A 21,082-nucleotide genomic window follows, 5' to 3' on the forward strand; every position below is an offset into this window, starting at 1 on the left:
GCACAGTGTTGGTACTCATTAAAGAATGGATGAATGAATAAATGATCCACTTTCTCTACTTGGAAACTGGAGCTGACAATACCTCTCCCGTGGTGTTCCTGTGAGCATTGGTGATAATGCATTTCAAGTTATTAGCACGGGGGCAGCACATAGAAGTTGCTTAACAAATTATAGCTTTTAAAATTTTTTATGATAAAGTAAAAACCCAGAATACATCTCATTTCTTTTAGTTTCTCACACATATATGGAGAAATAACCTGCCATGTACAAGACACCATTTGTACAGGATTTAAGAATAGAGAAGGCATAGTTCTTATTCTTACAGATGCAGCAGACAAACATGGGGACCCCTTTGCATGCTCAGGCACCTCAAATTCTTGCATGAACCATATTTAGATTCCTAGAGTGGCTCTATATATCTCAAGGGCTGACAAGAAGCCTTTCAATAACAATTAAGAAATTCACTTGTAAATTCCTCCTCTGCAAGGATAGCTTTGAACATTAGAGGAGTGTATCTCTCTTTCTCTGAGTCATATACTTTTCTAGGAATCTGAACATCTCTAGAAAAGGGAGATTCACAAGCTTGCAGACTTCTGATGGGTCCAAAGATCCAAATCTTTACCTTTATATATACTACTCATTTGACCCACATCTCCATATTATCAATATGTACATCTCCCTATGTATAAACATTAAGATATGTTACATATTTTTATTATTATGAAGTATTTTAAGCCTACAAAAACAACATAGAGAAAATATAACAAACACCAGTGTAACCGACACTTAGTTTTATTAAACAGTAACATTTGATATTTGTTTGATTCAAAATATTTGATTTAAATAGTTTTCCTAACTCTTTAAATATTACAGATGCTATTGAATACACCTATTGCATTCTACCTTCTTTTTTTCACTAGAGATAATCCTGAATTTGTTGTTTCTTATTATTGTGAGTTTAATTTTTAAGTTTCACGACTATTAGATCCTATGTATAAATCACAGATGTGGCTTCATTCATCTTCAGATTCATACTACAACAAAACAAAACAAAATAGGATATCTCATTTAAAACTCTACCTTCTCTTGAAGAGCTGGGAGGCCTGGCCAATCCAGGCGTGCATTTCTGAGTCAGGCTGCCAGTTGGAACCAAGACGTGGCTGCCTCTTCTTCGGCACAGTTGCCTTTAATGTTCACTAACTTACTTCATGCCTGTTTCTTTCATTTATATTTCTTATCAGGCTTCCATAGGCTTTTGCATTTGTAACACCTGTTCTCTGAGCTTTAATCCATTTAAAATAGTTTCCTCTCAATTTATCTTCTGCTTCATTTCTATCTCACCTTCTTGTGTATTTCTGCTTTGAAAACTGTTCTTTTGTTGAAGAAGATGGAAGCAAAATTGGTATTTTCCCGTTCACATTGTCACCAGTGACTAGTTTACCTAACCTCCCAAGCAGTGGGCTTATTTTTCCATATTTTTCATGAATTGAATGCAGCAGGTAATGCCTCTTGTCTTTCCCTTAGCATTTTTTTTTTTTAATGAGACTGACGTTATTTGGAGCCAGAAGAAGTCCATACTCCTCCTCCTTCTCTCTTAAAAGCTTCCTTTTAAGTTACTAAACTAAACCTCCAGAGATTATAATCCCATACAATCTCTCCTTTGTTGATCTGGTATATATTTTATTCCATCTTTGTCATCAAAAGAAATTCTTAAGCCAGAAATGATTAAAGAATAAAGAGAAAGGCTCATGGTTTCATACTTCAAGGGCTGGGTGGAGAAAATCAAGTTCAACAATAAAGAGTCATTTTATATATTTTAATTATTCATTTTACTTTGAGACTAGTTAATGAACATCTTGGAAAGCATGATACTCTTAATTTATGATAACGCCAGATTATAAATGCTACACTGTTTATGGAGTTCTACAAGGCAGACAAATGCTGTCAGAAAAAATATCCACAAGTGTATTTTCCTAATATTCAGTACAGCAACACTTTATTTCTGAAACATCGGATTATCCCATGCAAATGTATCTGCGTGCCAGCAAACCAAGAAATCACTCTGCTGATTTTATGCCCTTATAGAACCCTATACAGGTTTCTGAGCTTCAGGATCCAATCATGGCAGTCACAAATTCTCCAAAACTCACTGCAGCCATCAAAAATAGTGTACCACATTATGGTTTCCATATTTCCTTCAAAGGGAAGTACATTCTTGATCCGGACCCTAGGTTCTAATGTGAAAACTTTAAATTTTTTTCCGGAATTTTGGGTTTTGGTAACCTTTATTGGATGAAATTGTATAATGTTTCATCATCTTATATTTGAAAGATGCAGAGAAAGAGGATAAATTACCTTAAAGAAATTAAAATAGAAAAATAAGAAAAGATATCAAGGTAATTTTAGACTTTCCTCAGTTTCTTGGAAAAAAGGAGGCCTTAATCCCACTAAGTTTTCTTGTGATGTCACAGGTTGTCTCTCTGCTGTTTAAGGAGGAGCTTGCAGTCATCTGGCAGCAAGCTTTTGGTCTGGCGGAGACTACATGCTTCTGTTGAGGTAGTTTTGCTTTCTATTCTGAAATATTTTCTTAAAATCCTGTATTTTGGTAAAAAATATCCTTCTAGAAATATAAGCCAGAGTATGACTTCTGTCAGGGATTGAGTGCCATCTGACTTTCTGTTATGTGGTGGTTGGGGGGGGGGGGTGGTGGTCAGAATTCACTACCTCAAAATGTATCTCTTTGGCTTGGTTATTTTTGAGAACCAAAGACTCAGTAAAAACTTTGACCTTCCCCCTAACTGACTAAAAGAATTTAAGATGGAAGGCCTGTTGCAGGAAGGAGCAAATACACACAGATAACTGTTGTATAATATGAACTAGGTGTGGTAGACAGGGAGGAACCTAGCAAGGCCCATTTGCTCAAAGTACTCCCCATGTCCCATTTTCTTTACAAGGCATGGCCAACATTATTGACAAACAAACATTTGTTTTTCCATCTCCATGTGAATTGCCTTCTTCCTCTTTGAAGGCCCAAACCACTACCCCCAACATCCTCTTTTGTCTTTAGCTGAAGATGGCATTTAAGGTGATGGCTTTGGCCATTTTGTCAAGTCACTCAGTTTTCCTGAGTTTCTCCCATGTATACATGTTATGAAACTGTTTGATTTTCTGCTGTTATTCTGTCTCATGTCAATTTAATTCTTAGACCAGCCAGAAGGACCTAGAGGGAAGAGGAATGTTTCTTCCTCCCTTAAAATGGCAACTTAATGTGTTCCAGAATAGAGGTCACCCTAAAGAGTATGGGCGTATAGAACAGATAATATGCATTTTAGTACACCTATGCTACTTTCATTATTGCACTGATTTTGTGGCATTACAATGACATAAGTTCAAACTGAGTCTTAAAACTAAGTGCACCCCAAAGGAAAGATACACACCAACTTTGTTTTAAAAGAAACAGTATTTATTAAGAAATTATATACTGAATTCTCCTACAGTCTGTGAAAATGGTTTCTTCCATTTCCACAGCACAAGACAACAGCTAAGAGCATCTGGAAAATACTTGCAATGCTTGGGAATGGAGAGTTTCTGCTAATAGGAGATGAAATGAAGTGATGTATGCACGAATTTAAACTTTTGGATCCAAAGACGAGACAATCTTTTCCTTGCCAATGTAGTTCTCACCTATTTTGGCACTAAAACCTGGCCATGGGATCTCCCACCCTGACTGAAGTGTTGGGTAATAATTGGATCGTTTCAGTTCAGTTGAGCAGAGAATGCTCAGTTTAATTACAGGTCAAACCAACAGTCATGTAACTATGAAGTCACGTCTGAAATATCGGCATTCTTTATTAATAAAAATGGTGCTTATAGAGGGCAGAAATATAACCTTTTCAAGTATTTCATCCTTAAGATCTGAAGTACTTTAAACTATAAATTAAAAATAAATTATAAAAACTAGCATACGATGTATCTTTTCTTACATGACATTGTTGGAAATAAGCTTTAAAGGTAGAATTGCAATATCACCTGACTTTATATATGATCAACAGTAAAACATGCTAATCATAAAAATAGCTTTTACAAATATACATTTGTATATAGTGTCTCCCTTACCATCCATAAATGTCCTTCACTTTTTAAGACTTAAAAAAACAAACCAACATAATTAGCAAAGGGAAAAGCACATTTACAATCTAAACCATAAAAACCTGACAATTATAGAGCTTAGAACATAGAAGAAGGAATTTCTAAAATTGGACAATATTGTCCATTTTATTTATTTGTGTTTTTATATAAATTGAACCAAAGATGCGCTCTCCAGTAAGAAACCTCCTTTCACATTTCTGGGGGTTGTCACAGTTTCTCTTTTCTGCTTTTGTGGTATCATTCAGTACTTCAAATCACTTTATCTGTAGAAACTGAGAAAAGAAAAAGAGTATTTTAAAATACAGAGATTCATGTTTCATTGTTGATAGCATGCATATATGTAAGTTAGATTTTAAGGCTGAATCAGGAGACAGAAAAAAAGAACTAGATCTTTAGGAAAAATACTTTTGGGAACTTCAGGTTCTTAGATCCTTTTTTCTAGGCAATACTAAAATTATTTACACTTATAGCATGCTATGGTTTTTTTAAATCCAGCTAATTTACTGCTTGAGATCAGCAATTATTTTTCAGTCTGAGCTCTTGTCCAAATTAGAGGAGAACCACTTGAAGTTCTAGGCTAGGGAAAGAGATGTGGGTTGCTCATAAATCTTTGCTTCCTCTAAAGAGTGACCATAGGATGTCTTTCCCCTATAAGATGGTTTGAACAGTGCAGCCCTAAGCCTTTTGCACCTGGGATAGAAGAAAAATCCAATACAGCTCTTTGATCTGTACCAATCTTGGTTGCAAAAGAAGAAAGCTAGAAGTAGGAGGAGCGGTGGAAGACTCATGGTGCAACGTGAGCCAGAAACACCATGGAGAAGCCCAAATTCAACTGGCTGAAGAACTGACTTGAGAAATTGAATATGAAGATGAGGATAAAACACTGCAAGCTTTCAGTGGTCGGGAAAGGCACTTATTTATCTTAGAATTCTATCAAGTTCAAGGCCTTTCTCTGTAGGTAAAAAATTATAATTACACCTGCTATCTTATCAATTTCCAAGGTTTTTTGGAATTAGATGGGAAACCTATGTATGTGTCTTAAGAGTCAAAGAAATGCAAATCAAGGTATCAATTTGAATGGGAGCTGCTGTCGAGCATATCATCTTGTATCAGTTAACCTGAGGAAGTGGAATATTGTGCACCAATTAGCAATCCTAGAGGAGGACTCCACACATTCAATCCATTGTATTTTAGCATTAGAGTTGTCAAGGAAAACATTACATAATCAAGCATTGGCTGAGTTCCCCTGGAAGCCTATGCAGGGCAATTAGCCTATGGGCCTCTCTCTCTCTTTCTCTCTCTCTCTCTCTCTTTCTCTCTCTCTCTCTCTCTCTCTCTCTCTCGACTGCAGTAGAAGGACCCCTTGACATACACCTTTAAGCAGAACAAAGGAACACTCATTTATCTTGAAACAGGGGAAGATATTTCCATACAGGGCGATAAGACATTAAGATGTACAGGCTGCGTGGGCTCTTTATTTTGTGGTAAGGAAGTATTCCAGGCCCATTCTTGAGTGGCTGAGTAGGGGTTGAAAGACCGCACTCACAGACTGCCGTTCACAACAGTTGTTGACTCCTATGAGTCATCAGAGAATTAGGTAACTTGACATTTTACCAAAGTTTTGAAGCCCATGATACAGAGATTATGAAGAAGACAGTATGGCAGTTGGGGTGATGAGAATTGCTCTGGATGTCTGCAGCTCCAGATTTCATGCCTCACCAAGATCACTGGTTGAAAGGAACTCAATGAGCCTGGGTGGCACTTTCGCTTTCTTCATGGGTATGCAACTTTCACACTCAAGAATAAAACATCTCAATAATTTCAGTTAGCTGGGATTCATCTTCCTCAGTGAGTATATAACTTTTAATTCTAGGAAGATTTAGACTTAAATACAAAATGTTTACAAGAATGAAAACCATAGTACTAATATTTTTCTGTTAAGAAAAAAATCTGTGAAGATTTAATAACATAAATGCTTGTGTTACTTAAGAGAATTTAGCCTATTAACATGACAGTCTTGTGATTTTAGGTTAGAATATGCAATTAAAAAATTAAGACATAAGATTTCCATTTTATGGTTTGAAATTTTTATGTCCAAATCTTATGATGTGCATAATATTGAAAAGTAAGGAAACTTTAGGTTGTCATATTGATATTCAATTTATTCGATTTTTAAGAATTATTTCATTTTCAGAAAGACTTTGTTAAGCTAGACAAATGAAGTGAATTTACCCTATGTAATGATGCTGACATGTAAACAAGGGGCATGGTGATTTTAGGTTTCAATTGATAACACGTGTGCAGGAAGGCAGGCAGGCCCTAGGTATGGTTGCAATTGCACCTTCCTTCCAAGGCCTCCACTGATGGCCTTGTTCTGACAGATGGAAGATGTTTAAATGCTGCAGCAGCTGTGGATGTAAAGTTGAATAATCACTGTGTTTCTTCAGGTTAAGTCATGTCAGATGACATTAATTTAGCACATTCTTACACCATCCTTCTCCTTTCAAAAGAGGTAATGAGTGGTTGTTTAGCAACTATCCATTTTGTTAAGAAGGACAGCCTATAGACATTTTGTGCATATTTCATTACCCCTAGTATGATTTCTCCTTTCCCCTTCCTTCGCTCCTTGATTGTAAATGATTACATAAAAATAATTATCCTGGGAAGAAGAAAGGTGGGTTTGGAAATAATTTGTTTAAGTCTTACTTCTTCGCCTTACAGTTCCAGAGCATTTGCCCATCTCTAGTACAAAACAAGAGCTTCATTAACTTTGCCTTGTGAAGTAGGTATTATTAACCATATGAATACAAGGCGTGAATATACTTCTCCTTACCTAAAAACAATAGCAAAATATATTCACCAAGGTTTCCACAGAATGTCTAATCTGAGAAAAGGCTTGCTGTTTTCTTCTAAAGGCCTGGGAGAAAGGCAAAAATGATGACATTCTTGCTGCTTTTTTCTCAAGAATGATAGTCACTTAAGGAGCTGATTGGTTTAGTATAATGTGAAACTAATTGTGCTTTCCTTCTCTTGAATAGTGGGTAATTTATCTACTGGCTGCAAGAGAGCTTGGATGCTTTCAAAACAAATTCTCCTGATGATGAATGCTTTTCCAACTCTCAATCTCTCCCATTTCTGAAAATCAACAAAAAGAGCCACTCAGATGGGCCTGGATTGTATTCAGCCAAACAATTTACTTCTATTTGACAAAGATGAAAAGGATAGTATTAATCTATAGGGAAAGTGCACTTAATTTTGAACCTCATGCATTAATATATTTGAAATAAAATAGGTACAATAATATCTGGCATAAACACACTTTATTTATAGGTCCACCAAAAAAATCATACTTTTGAGGAAGTCTTGTGCCTTCTTTAATATCAGAAGTCCTTCTGTTATCTTTTTTCTAATTGAGATTTATAACTAGTAAGTAATTAGAGAAATATAGATAATCTATATTTTTAGATAGCATCTATAAAAGCAGAAAAGATGAAAGAAATAGAGGCTATATAACATTTTATATGAAAACAGAGTCTTGTGAGCAGAAATTTTCTATATTTGTTGTTACATTGATCACACTTATTGAATAATTGTTCACCCATTCACTTTTTATAGACAATATGAATACATTGGGGCTTTACAAATCCCTGCTACAAATGAGATACAATTCAATTCAATTCAAATTTCTAAATAATGTAAACAGATTCCTGGTGGCAACTGTTCATTGTAAGTTAAAACTTGCCTTCTATTAATAAGCTCTTGGGCCAAAATTGCATTATACTTTTAGGCTAAATGAATAACATCAGGAAAAACATAATGGAATGAAAACAAAGATGGTAGTAACTCACTAGAATGGCTACCAATGAAGGCAAGAATTCCATTATGTAATTCTTGGAGGCTGATACTCTCCATTCCTGAATTGATGACCATTTAGGATACTGGGGTCAGGTAGGGGTGGGCAGGAAACAGAGGAGAAAACAAAAGTGTAATAATTTGTCAGAAACTTGGATACAAGACAATCAGATTGTCTTCTAAGATTTTAACTCTAAAATCAAAGCTTAAATGATCATGGAGTGACGTCAGCATCATGGTGGAGTGAGCTCTCCCCTTAGACTCTCCACCCTAAGATACAATGAAAAGGACATTCCTAAACCAACAGAGGACATTCGCACAAGAAAAAAGACACCTGAAATACCCACACAGCCATACATCTGGAAGTAGAGGTGCTAGACCCCTGGAGAAAGTAGAAGGAGGTAAGGTGATTTCCTCTACATCCCCAATGGCAGTGACCCAGGGAGCAGGACCCCATGAAGCTCTGAGAGGAGGGGGGAGGGGCAGCTATCTCCAGGAAAACCTTCCTCTCTGAGTTCCCTCATAGCCCATGGGAAAGGCCCCGTACAGAGAGAGCTAAGCTATTGTGGGGGTGTATCCATCAAGTCAGCACTATCACCACAGTACTGGAGGTTTTGGCCAGAGAAATTAGGCAAGGAATAGAAATAAAAGGAATCCAAAAAGTCAACGAAGAAGTGAAACTCTTCTTGTTTGCAGACAACATGAATTTATATATAGAAAACTCTACAGAATCCACTGGAAAGCTATTAGAAATAATCAATAACTACAGCAAAGTCTCAGGGTACAAAATCAACTTACAAAAATCAGTTGCATTTCTATACTCTAATAACAAACGAATAGAAAGAGAAGCCAAGAATACAATCCCATTTACAATCACAACAGAAAGAATAAAATATCTAGGAATAAATTTAACCTGGGAGGTGAATGACCTATACAATTAAAACTAAAAGACGTTATTGAAAGAAATTGAGGAGGACATACAGAAATGGAAAGATATTCCATGAACATGGATTAGAAGAATAAACATAGTTAAAATGTCCATACTACCTAAAGCAATCTACAGATTTGATGCAATCCTAATCAGAATCCCAATGGTATTCTTCAAGGACATAGAACAAAGTATCTTAAAATTAATATGGGGCAACAAAAGACCCCAAATAGCTAAAGCAATCCTGAGAAAAAGGAAAAGCTGGACGCATCACAATCCTTGACTTCAAAATATACCACAAAGCTATAGTAATCAAAACAGCACGGTACTGGTACAAAAACAGATAAATGGATCAATGGAACAGAATTGAAAGCCCAAAAATAAAAATACACATCTACAGATAGCTAATCTTCAGCAAAGGAGCTAAGAACATACAACGGAGAAAGGAGAGTCTCTTCAAAAAATTGTGTTGCAAAAACTGGACAGCCACATGTAAGAGAAGGAAAGCAGACCATTATCTTTGGCCATACACAAAAATTAACTCAAAATGTATCAAAGACTTAAAGAAAAGACCTGAAACCATAAAACTCCTAGGAGAAAATATAGGCAGTAGACTCTTCAACATTGGTCTTAGATAGATCTTTTTGAATACCATGTCTACTCAGACAAGGGAGACAAAAGAACAAATGAACAAGTGGGACTTCATCAGACAAAAGAGCTTCTGTGAGGCAAAGGAAACCAGGATGGAAATGCAAAGAAAACCCACCAACTGGGAGAAAAGATTTGAAAATCATATATCCAACAAGGGATTAATTTCTAAAATATATAAAGAACTCACACAACTGAACAACAACACAAAAACAAACCGATCAAAAAATAGGCAGAGGATATGAACAGACATTTTTCCAAAGAAGATACATAGAAGGCCACTAGGCACATGAAAAGATATTCAACATCGCTAATCATCAGGGAAATGCAAATCAAAACTACAGTGAGATATCACCTTACACCAGTTAGAATGGCTATAATCACCAAAACAACAAATAACAAATGTTAGAAAGGATGTGGAGAAAAGTGAACCCTCATACACTGCTAATAGAAAAGCAAACTGGTGCAGCCACTATGGAAAACAGTATGGAGATTTCTCAAAAAATTAAAAATTGAAATACAATATGACCCAGCTATCCTACTACTGGGTATGTACCCAAAGAACTTGAAATCAACAATTCAGAGACTTATGCACCCCTATGTTCATTGCAGCACTATTCACAACAGCCAAGATGTGCAAGCAACCCAAGTGCCCAGCAACTGAAAACTGGATAAAGAAGATGTGGTGTATATATACAACGGAATACTATTCTGCCATAAAAAAGACAAAATTGTCCCATTCAAAACAACATGGATGGACCTTGAGAGTATTATGTTAAGTGAAATAAGCCCGACTGAGAAAGACAAACATGGTATGATTTCACTCATATGTGGGAGTTAAACCAACACACAGACAAAGAGACTAGTTCAGTGATTACCAGGGGTAACAGGGCTGGAGGGTGGGCACAAGGCGTGAAGGGGAGCATCTTTATAGTGACTGACAAATAATATGTACAACTGAAATTCACAATGTTATAAACTATTATAACCTCAATAAAACTTAAAAAAATTTAGAGAAAACAAAACAAATGATCTCTTAAGATGTCACTTAAGAGAGGCAGAAGGTTTCAGGGTCTTTGACTTGACTACAACATAACTGAAGCTTATTACATTAGCCAAAGAAAAAAAAATATGTTGATCTGAAAGAGACTTTTTTGGCACTGCAAGTACAGAAAAACAAGAGTGTCTTAGAGGGCAACTTGGTTGTGCCCATTCAGGGACCATCCACAGGAAAAGGTGTCCACGCCCTACAAGTGAACCTGGCCCGTGATGACAGGTATATTCCTATGATAGGAATGGACACATTAGGCAATCTCACAACATTCAATCAACTCTTTGTTCTAAATCCATGCTCCCCAAGCAAAACTTCTGATTATAATTCCTAGCAGTTAGCCTCTTGGAAGAGAACGCTCAGGCCAGAAGACAGGAGGCTAGCCTCTCAGTTATAGGTCTTGCTATAAATTCATAAACAGATCTTCTGGATTTGTAGGCGATCATTCCAGATTGGTTCCTTCACCTTCGTTTGAGATATAGTTCTACTCCCAGGATGCTGATAAACGAGTTCTGTGAGCCTGTGAGGCTAGCCCCAAACTCTGGACTATGGAGGATGATAATGAAACCTGTAGACCGTCCTTGGACTAGCCGATCTGCCCTGGCTTTCCCAATACTCACCATGTGCATTTCAAGGTCTTTCATACATGCAACATTTATAATGCTACATGTCAAGGAATATAGACTTCATCGAATATGAGCAATAAGGAATCAGAAATTACGTAACCCTCTCCTGTTATAGGTGAAGATTCTGAGGCCCAGACAATCTAAGAGATGTGCCCAGGTAGTTGGTGGAAGCCTTGACTAGACCTGGAATCCAGACTGCTACCCCGAATTCTTTCCATTACACTCTCGGCTCTCAAGCTTTTGTGGGCCTCGGAATTACTGAGTAGGTTTGTTACACTCAGACTGCTGAATTTCTGAGTCACTGGTGCTGTGGTCTGAATGTTTGTGTCTTCTCAAAACTTGTGTGTTGAAATGCCAACCCCCAAGGTGATGGTATTAGGAAGTAGGGCTTTGGGGAAGAGATCAGGCCATGAGGCCAGAGCCCTCAAACATGGGATTAGTGCCCTTATAAAAGAGGCCCCACGAGCTCCCTTGCCCCTTCTGCCATGAGGACACAGCCAAAAGACGTCAGCCTATGGACTAGGAAGTGCTCTCTCACCAGACACCGAATCTGCTGGTGCCTTGATCTTAGACTTCCCAGCCTCCAGAACTGTCAGAAACAAATGTTTGTTGTTAATCAGCCACCCAGTCTGTAGTATATTGTTATAGTAGCCCAAATGGACTGAGACAACTAGGTCTGGAATGGGCCCAAGAAATGACATTTCTGCTCAGTTCCTGAGCGTTGCTGACCTGGGCACCCCACTCTGAGAACCACTTCACTGCACTGTCGAGACACAGTCCTCTGCGGGCCTCTTGCATTCCTACACGTCTTGCGGAGCATGCTGACATCACAAAACTCTCACTATTCTCTCCCCGAGGCCACTTCTCAGGAGAATTTATTTGGTTGGCAATCCTGAGAAGTGAGGTAACTTAGCTCAGGAATGTACCATGTGAATCTGCGATGAACCTTGTCTCCCTCTGGACAAAGAGCAGGCCTGCTTACTGCTGGCTAGGAAACTGGATTTCCTAAACTTGATGTCTCTCTTCCGTGGTGCGCTTTACTGTGCACACAGTTTCCACTGGCCTTCCATCCTGGACTTGGGTCTTGGGCTCAGGAAACCAGTGCAAGTATCCTGATACTCCAACTACTTTTGCTGTGAGCAGCAGTCTTTCATCTCAGGAGTTGCCTGTCTTCTACCATCATCCATGGAATTATGGATGTTTAACATATTAGCTTTCATGGTTATTTTGGTGAGAGTTCTCCTAAATACCATCCAACTTAAGTTGGGTCAATTCTTGACATTAACTACAGCATGCACTGCACAATGACATTTTGGTGAATGATGGACCACATATACGATGGTGGTCCCATAAGATTAGTACCATATGGCCTAGGTGTGTAGTAGGCTATACCATCTAGGTTTATGGAAGTACACTCTACAACATTCACACAATGATGAAATTGCCCTACGACACATTTCTCAGAACGCATCCCCATCGTTAAGCGATGCATGACTGGATAGTGATTTTTGGCAAGTCATGACTCCACTAGCAAACTTTCTTCTGGACATGCTACCTGGTCATCCTTGCTGCTTCTTTCCTGTCTTCGTCTCGCTTTCTCTCTATTTGTGTTTCTTTCTGATTCTTAACAGTTCAGTTTTATAATCCACACCCAATATTCTGCCCAATAGTTCCCAGGTATTTATCCTATTCTCCCTCTGTCTCTCAACATTCATGAAATAAGTATAACGAAGAGACAAAAGGTCTGTTTATATGACAGTGGATCACAAATATCCAAATCAGTGGGCTTTTTTATTCCATAACCAATGGAAAGATGAAAAGACTGGGAAAATCAGTCATTTTCTATAGTATCATAGGATTAATTTACATAATGCTAAGATGTTTTATTTCCTCTTCTAAACTGAAGGAAAATATAAAACAATATCATAAAACCAGCATAGAAGTAAAAGGGAAAATAAAGCAAAATTAATGTTAAAATAATTTAACTTTATTTACCAAATCCAAATAAACTGTGTTCCTTCAAGTATTATAAAGTGACAGCCAAGTTTTTGCATCATTCATGTTTTAGTTTAGTTTATGAGACTGACTTACAGATACAATATAAAGAGTTTTTGATATTGAACTGAAAATAGTGTGCTAACTAATGTAACATTACAATTAGAAATACCATATTCTTTACAGATATTTGGTTTGAGACATGGCTTACCGTGGGTGATTTTTAAAAAGCTCTTTTCAGAGTTAATCATTTTCCTATATCTAATTACTGCTACCTCTAACAAGGACATTAGTGCAGTCATAGTTTTTACATCTAGACACACAGATCATTTGTATTTCTGGAGTACATTTCATTTAATTGAAATCACAAATATTCAAATAAGGGGCAAATAGTATGTTTTCTTTTGGACTCACTGTAGGAGTAATTTGTTTAGTGTGGTAAGACACGGCATTGTCAGGAGCCATATATCGTCCCCTCTATTGTCACTCCAGAAGCATTAGAGACGCACAGGAGCAGAGCGGTTAAGCAGGTGGCCTAGGATTGCAGAGTGATCTTGTCTGACCTCTCACCCAGAGCAGCAGCGCCTTCCACAGTGACCATGGTGATGGGTATGCAGCTTTGGCTCGACTGGCTCAAGGGATACAGAACTCTTTACTTCACAAGGAATCTTGCTCCATTTGTAGATAATTGTGGTTAGAAAAGAATTTGCTACCTTGAATCTAAATATGAACCATATATTGAGCCAAACCTAGAGAGTGTGGTGACAAACCTGGCCGCCAGGCAGAATTTGAGAGGTATAGAAGGAGGGTCCCACCTATGGAACATGGATTCAGGGCAGATCTCCTAAGGCGGTAAAAGAGAGAAAGGCAGAGAGCAACTCCAGGGCGAGGGGCAGGGGTATTAGACAGAACATCAAAGCAGGAATCTGAAGAATAAGACTTCCTTGCTTTGACTCATTTATTCATTTATTTTTTGGGCCCCCATTTTGTTCCCAGGAGTAACATTGGATCCCATTGTTAGAATAAGCCTAGAACAACGGTAATAAGCTTACAGCAAGAGAAACAACAAGAACGTCTTACAGTCTGAGGCATCTGAATCACTTAGCTAAGGCCCTTTAAGTAGAGACTGGGCTTGGGGCCACAGTCATCATAATAACTTATTTCTACAGTATGTGGAAGGTTATAAAACCAAAAATATGTATATTCTCATTTGATTTTCATTACAGACCAGTGAGATGGCTTGCCGGGCAAGAGTCCTCCTCACCTTCTTCCTTAATCCTCGGCTCAGGGAGTGAGTGTCTTGCCTACATCAAACGTTACTTGAGACCAGTGGTGTCCCTAGTGTTCAGCTCTTCCCGATCGTGGGAAGGAGGACCGTAGGGAGGCAGACTGGGTACATCATGAGCTTTAGCACAGGTGATCTCAACTGGGATGTGAAAATACACCGGTGCCCTGATGATGAGCGAGAGTAGGGAGATGGAATTACTGGGGATGTGCTGGGATGTGCACATAACCTCCCACCTGCCTCTCTCTAGTTTGAGCAGATCTGCTTGGATTTCTTTTTCTTTTAAGGTTCTGTCTTGAACGAATTCAAAACCATTTTAATTAAAAACCTGCTTTAGGCATCTGTCTAGAGGAGAACTTTTGTGTTGTAGAACTATATTCGATTAAGAAAAAAGAACATTTAGCTTTAGAGGAAAATTATATAATGAGGGTTACATAATTTTCTTTAAAGTCTGAGTAAAAATTTAATTAACTTAATACTGAAAAAGACTTAATCACACTGCTAAATTATATGATTTACCAGAACTTGGATGTTCTGTTACACATACACAAACGCATTAGCATTTCTCTTGTTTTTTCCCAAATTGCTCCCTGATATTTTCTGAGGATAATTATGATTGTGTTTTGAGTGTTTTGGGCTCACTGACAATCATCCTTGACTAGCTGAATTGATAAATTATAGTAATTTTATTTGGCACATAACTTGTGTTTGATCATGCATCGATTTCTGATTTCTCATGCTAATTACATAGTGTCAAACAACCATTAGTTACTCCCAGTGCTGGTAATGGTAATGATAATTTTAGGGTAAGACTCCAGATTGCTTAAGTTAACTCCAGTGCTAGAAGCCAAATGATGATTAATGCTGAGATTATTATGAACTTTGAAATTTCACACATTTTACTGCTTTCTACAGTTCTTTGGGTAATTAGTTTTGGCACCACAAGAAGAAATATTTTAAAAATCATTTCATACCTAACAGCAAAATGTGATTTAGAATTGATAGATTTAGAGGTTTAATTTTAAAAGCCCTTGGAAATTGTACAGTTCATTCATGATCGTTCAGAATAGCTGGGGAAAGGTTGTCATGGTTATTTGACAATTCTCATTTAATTTAATTAAACTGACTATATACACCAGTCAAAGAATTAGAATATAATAAAAAAGCTTCAACTTGAAAACTGAGTGAAACTAATCCGAGAGACCAAGTGAAATAGTAAAATGAAGAAATAGTTATGCTGTTATGCTATTAATAAACCCTTGTTTTTTATGGTATATTTGAGAAATACAGTTAATTTTTTAAAAATCTTAAGGCATAAAGCTTTGGAATATTATCAAAATACTCTTAGTGCTCAAAGTATGCTGGATATAATAGAAACTTGGATGAATCAGAAGGGATTTCAGAGGCTTGTAACCTTGGATTATCGTGATTATAAAAAAATCCCAGAATTGTAACAGATGTAGCAGGAAGTGGAAACTGAACTTTATCTGTCTTATATATGACTGATTATGTCATATCCTCTGCTGTTACTTTGTAGACGAAACAGTTTGAAATATGTTTTGGATATCAGCTCACTTCCCTGTGTTTTCCTTGTTTTATATTGAGAGAATACAGAATTCAGAAGAGGAATCAGCTATATGATCATTCTTCTATGGATCAAGAAAATCAGAGCTTGGAGCATTTTGATTCAATAAATTTATGAAATAATTTAGCATAAACTGAGTTCTCTCCTAGAAGATTTCTGTGAACAAATCTGTCCCCAAATCAGAAAACAACACATTTTATTTGAAGAGACTTTTCCTTTATCATCAGACTCCTCTAGCAAGTCGCACTTTATGGACCTGAACAGAATGCTGCGTCGTCATCTGTTCATCGGATCTGACGTTGGAAATCCACAAAAGGCTCATGACAACTAGACGTGTTGTGCGCTGCCAAGGATGGGCTCCGCATCTGCCTGGTTTTCTGTTGTGTTACCACCTGGTGCTTTTTGTTGAGTAAACATTGTGCGGTACAACTTGGCAATTAAATATACTACATCCTATATCTGCATTGTGCCTCTGCAACTATAAATTATTTCCACGGCATTTTACAAATACTCCTCTGAGTGAAGAAAAGTCTGAGGCACAAAGGAAGAAAGGCACTTGCCCAGAGTCTTCTTGAAAATGGTAAAATAAATCCAGTCCTGAATCACATTATTCTACTCTTACTTGAAGGCCACATTAAAATAAATACTTGATTTGAAATAGGCATCATAGAAGAGATGCCCCACGTCTGAATGGAGGCAACAACATACCCTCCCAACAAATGTCCTCTAAAAAACGTGTCTCCTTGGTGGGAGGTACTGGAGAAATAATGGTTCAGGTGACGTTTTAGACAGAATGTTTCCACTTTGAGCCTCAGGAGCTGCATTTTATCTCATGGGGTTTTGTAGATGAGTGTTGGGCAGCTGATAATGAAGGCAGCTCTGACACTGTTTTGGAGATTCTCTCTATTTTGTTGCCAAGAATACAGGCAAATGAAAGAGCACAGCGAATTCGCTTCTGGGTCACAAAGAAGAACTGCAAATATTTACTTATCTACGTGCACAAGGTCTTAATAAATTATAAATAAACTTCATTAGCTTATTTTTAGGGGGCGATGGACAATGGGATTTTGTAACTGGATTTCTCTCTCATTTTTTCTCCTTATAGCTCTATCAATGCCTACATATCTATAAAGCAGTAATAATAGCTAACAATCATTGAATATTTTAGTACGATCATCTCATTGGCTGAACCCATTTGGACTATGAAAAGGAATAACCATTTTTACCAGCTTATATGCCTTAAAAAAATACCACACCTCACATTGGAAAAAAATCAATTATATGGTTGAACTTTTTCAACTTAATTTACAGCCAGACATAGTTACTCAATTATGTTTATGGAGAGAGTTCAAAGAAAAATGTCCTTGTTTAGCATCAATATTCATGGAGATCAGACATGGCCCCAAAGCCCAGACAATGAAATATATCTTAAATTTTGAAACCATTTAAAGTTCTGGCTAAAATGTAAGAATAATTGGACCTGGTTTCACAGATATTACTTTTCATATAAGTGTTATGAAATTTCAAGCTCTTTAAATTTATATTAATAATATTTTTATAGTAAAGGTTAAGAACAATTTTTAAAAACTGATGAGATAAGTATTTTTCACAGGAACAAAAATTGCTTCTCTTTAGCACACAGATAAATTTTAGAGGAATGAGATGCATCAAGGTACTTAGGTGAGAAGCTATGCCCTTGATTAAAAAAGAGTATTTTTAAATAATTATTAGACAAGTCATGTCTGCAGAGAATTCATAGTTATTTCATATATAGATATTCTTTTACTTCATAACCTTTCAAACCTTTAACATTTCAAATCATGGAAAGTAACATATTTTTTGCCTTGAGCTCTGAAAGCTATCTTATTTACATATAATAACACATGGCACCTGTCACTGCATTTAATTATGAAATGTTTGTGTGACCAATTGTGTTTTAGCTGCCTTGGTCGATATTAGATCATTTCTTTTAAGCTGTTAACTTCCTCCAGCCCATGGGTTTTATGGCATCAGTAAGTGAAAAAGGCCTTTCTTTCTCTGATAGCTATGTTTTTATTTCCAGTTTCTATTTGATAAAAAAAATCTATATTTTTTTCTCCGGCTGCAGTACAAATACAACTGCGCCATGCTCAGAATTTACATATCTGACCTCCTGTACCATCCTGCTTCACGACTGACTGTAATTTCAAGTGTTACCAAAAGTGTTTTCCTCTTCCTCCAGAGCATTCTGTTAGTGGGTAGTGTGGGTTTATATGACTCAGGCGGCCTGGACTCCTTCCTTCCTGGACATTGGCACATGCTTTTGTGCCCCTCCCTCTTGTTCTGTTATTGAAGTCTAGCTAGCTATTGGCTGAAAAAAAAACTATGAGTGTCTGATTCTCTTGGTTGAAATGGGAGATTAGTGCTTGTTAACTGTTAAAAAGAACACCACACTGAAATTTTCTCCTTATTATATCTGGCTGCTGCTTTTTTTTTTTTTTTTTTGAGGAAGATTAGCCCTGAGCTAACATCTGCCGCCAATCTTCCTCTTTTTGCTGAGGAAGACTGGCCCTGAGCTAACATCCGTGCCCATCTTCCTCTACTTTATATGTGGGACGCTTGCCACAGCATGGCTTTTTGCCAAGCAGTGACATGTCTGCACCTGGGATCTGAATGGGCTAACCTGGGCCACCAAAGCAGAATGTGCAATCTTAACCACTGTGTCACTGGGCTGGCCCCTATATCTGGTTTCTTTAAATAGTTTTGTCATTGTTTTTTTCTCAACAGTAAAACATTTAGGCTTGATTTATTTGGTTAAAAATTAACATGTAGGGTCTGGCCCGGTGGCGTAGTGAAGTTCACGCACTCCACTTTGGTGGCCTGGGGCTCGTGGGTTTGGATCCTGGGCTTGGACCTGCACAGTGTTCACCAAACCATGCTGTGGTGGTGTCCCACATACAAAACAGAGGAGGATTGGCACAGATGTTAGCTCAGGGCCAATCTTCCTCACCAAAAAAAATAAATAAAATTAACGTGTATGGAGGGCTTACTATGTGCCAAGCACCTTTTAAGTACTGTGAGTGCTTTATTCCATTTATTATTCACACCAACACCATAAGGAAAGTGCCACTATTATCCCCATTTTACAGAAAGAAAACTGAGGCACAGAGAGGCAAGCCACTTGCTCAAGCCACGTGGTTCTTCATTTGTGGCCGATACTAACCCAGAGCTTTGCGTTTTTAGTCTTTACTCCTTAACACTGGGCCACACACACTCTCTCCTACTTTGTTTAAAGTAATTTAGATCATGTCTAAGATCTCAACATCATTTCTGCCTGAATAGTAAGACTATTATATTTTAGCAGCTAATGCTCAAGTACTTCTGTGCTCTACACAGAGTGTTTATGCAAAATTAATCTTATATATTTCAGTCTTTCTGAGGTAATTTTTTTCCCATTCCCTTTGGACATGGTCTATGACATCAGCTAGGAATGCCGAGACCTCGCAGCCCTCAAAAGGCAGTAACAGGTCTCTAAAGAAGATATTTCTCAAACTGCCCAGGAGCATCTGGGCACCAGGCTGCCAGCATCTTCGTGGACAATTTACCTGTTCTACAGAAACAAGTGTGTATACAATATTTATATCTGTAACCTCTTTGAGTGTCCTTTTCATTGTATCATAAACTTCTGTGAAAACTGAGGAGGTCTGAGAAGCTAATGTCCTATTTTGATGGAAATCATTTGGCATTTTTTAAAATGTCCTAGATGGAGGCGAGGTGAGGGCACCTCAGTGGCCAGCAGTAGATGGTGTCCCAGAGCGCTATCTGCCTCCTGAGATTGTTGGGGCTTTGGGAATACACTGCATGAAAATGCTCTTTCCTTTTTATCAGTTTTGAGGTACCAAATTCTGTAAAATTCGGGGTACTTTTCTAATGCAATCTAACAGGTGAATTTGCATGCAGAGTTTCTTCCAACTTCAAGGAGAAAATTGTGCAAGGCAAATGACCGTGGGAGGGAGCCGTCCAATCAGAGCGTCATTCAGAGCCATCGTCTCATCAAGCATGACGTGTGGGTCAGCACGATCCAGCTCTGAGTTCCTGGAGTGGGACCCCACTGCCAGAGGCGCCCAAAATAGGGTAGGGTGGGAAGACGCATTAAAAACATTGACTCACACGGGGATAAAATGACCCTCTCAGTGTTCTTCCAGTCTCCTGACTGCATTAAAGATAAGGTTTCTTCTCGTGCTGGTTCTGACATTTCTCTAATACTACTTTTTTAATGAGAGAGAGACAGAGAAGGAAAGTGAGAGAGATTGAAAGAGCAGGAACTCAAGGTTTTTTTGTCATATGAAAATAACCAAGCTAAATTAAAAAGAAATGTTTTATCTTTTCGTTTTATTTATTTTAAATATACCTCTTATTTATGAAAAAGGATACTTTGTCTTTTCATTTATTGGAAGGAACTAAGCTTTAGTTTGAAAGATGCATTTATTTAAGTTAAAAAAAGATGTCAATTTAATTTTAAAAATTAAGTTAAAAATACTACCAGTGATGTATACATATGGCAAAAATCATAAGGGTTCAGCACAAATTAAAATTAATAAAATTTGTACATACTAATATGTGAAAATATCTAAGGGCATTGGAATCTTATAAAACCTGGTTAAATCTTGACTCTGCCTTTTATTATCAGTATGACCTTGGAGAAGTTAGTTAACTTTTCTAAAATCAGTTACTTGTAGAATACCTAACTCTCCAGAGTTATTTTAGGCAATAAATGAAATGATGTATATAAAAAACCCATCGTTATTCCTGGAAGGTAGTAAAAATGAAAAAGGTATTGTTTCTTTCCCGTTTTATTTTTTGACTTGGAACGAAATCAAGATTTTCTCTGTCTCTCCCTACGCGTGTGTGTGTGTGTGTGTGTTTACATTACATCCGACTTTCTCAGCTTTCTGCCTTTTCAAAGATAATCGATTTTTGCCAC

General features: G+C 37.4%; 1 protein-coding gene and 1 long non-coding RNA gene across 16 annotated transcripts in view; one reads left to right on the forward strand and one right to left on the reverse strand.

The window, feature by feature from the left end:
- The window catches only part of LOC123290075 (uncharacterized), an 89,585-nt gene extending 85,922 nt beyond the window's left edge, over positions 1–3,663 (forward strand). The window contains exons 2-3 of the long non-coding RNA XR_011493090.1: positions 2,472–2,556; positions 3,529–3,663. This is a non-coding gene — a long non-coding RNA (uncharacterized lncRNA). The remainder of the gene's footprint in view (positions 1–2,471; positions 2,557–3,528) is intronic.
- Positions 1,802–21,082, reverse strand: part of RALYL (RALY RNA binding protein like) — a 654,295-nt gene continuing 635,014 nt past the window's right edge. For 14 of the 15 annotated variants that reach the window (XM_070480988.1, XM_070480984.1, XM_070480987.1 and 11 more), the window contains one exon: positions 3,450–4,421. In XM_070480988.1, coding sequence (XP_070337089.1) covers positions 4,399–4,421 — 23 coding nt within the window. In that variant the 3' untranslated portion in view covers positions 3,450–4,398. Of the gene's footprint in view, positions 4,422–21,082 lie in introns of all 15 variants that reach the window. The other variant, XM_070480983.1, reaches the window with a different exon arrangement.

Source organism: Equus asinus, chromosome 12 (genome assembly GCF_041296235.1).
Source record: "Equus asinus isolate D_3611 breed Donkey chromosome 12, EquAss-T2T_v2, whole genome shotgun sequence".
Classification (NCBI taxonomy): Eukaryota; Metazoa; Chordata; class Mammalia; order Perissodactyla; family Equidae; genus Equus; species Equus asinus.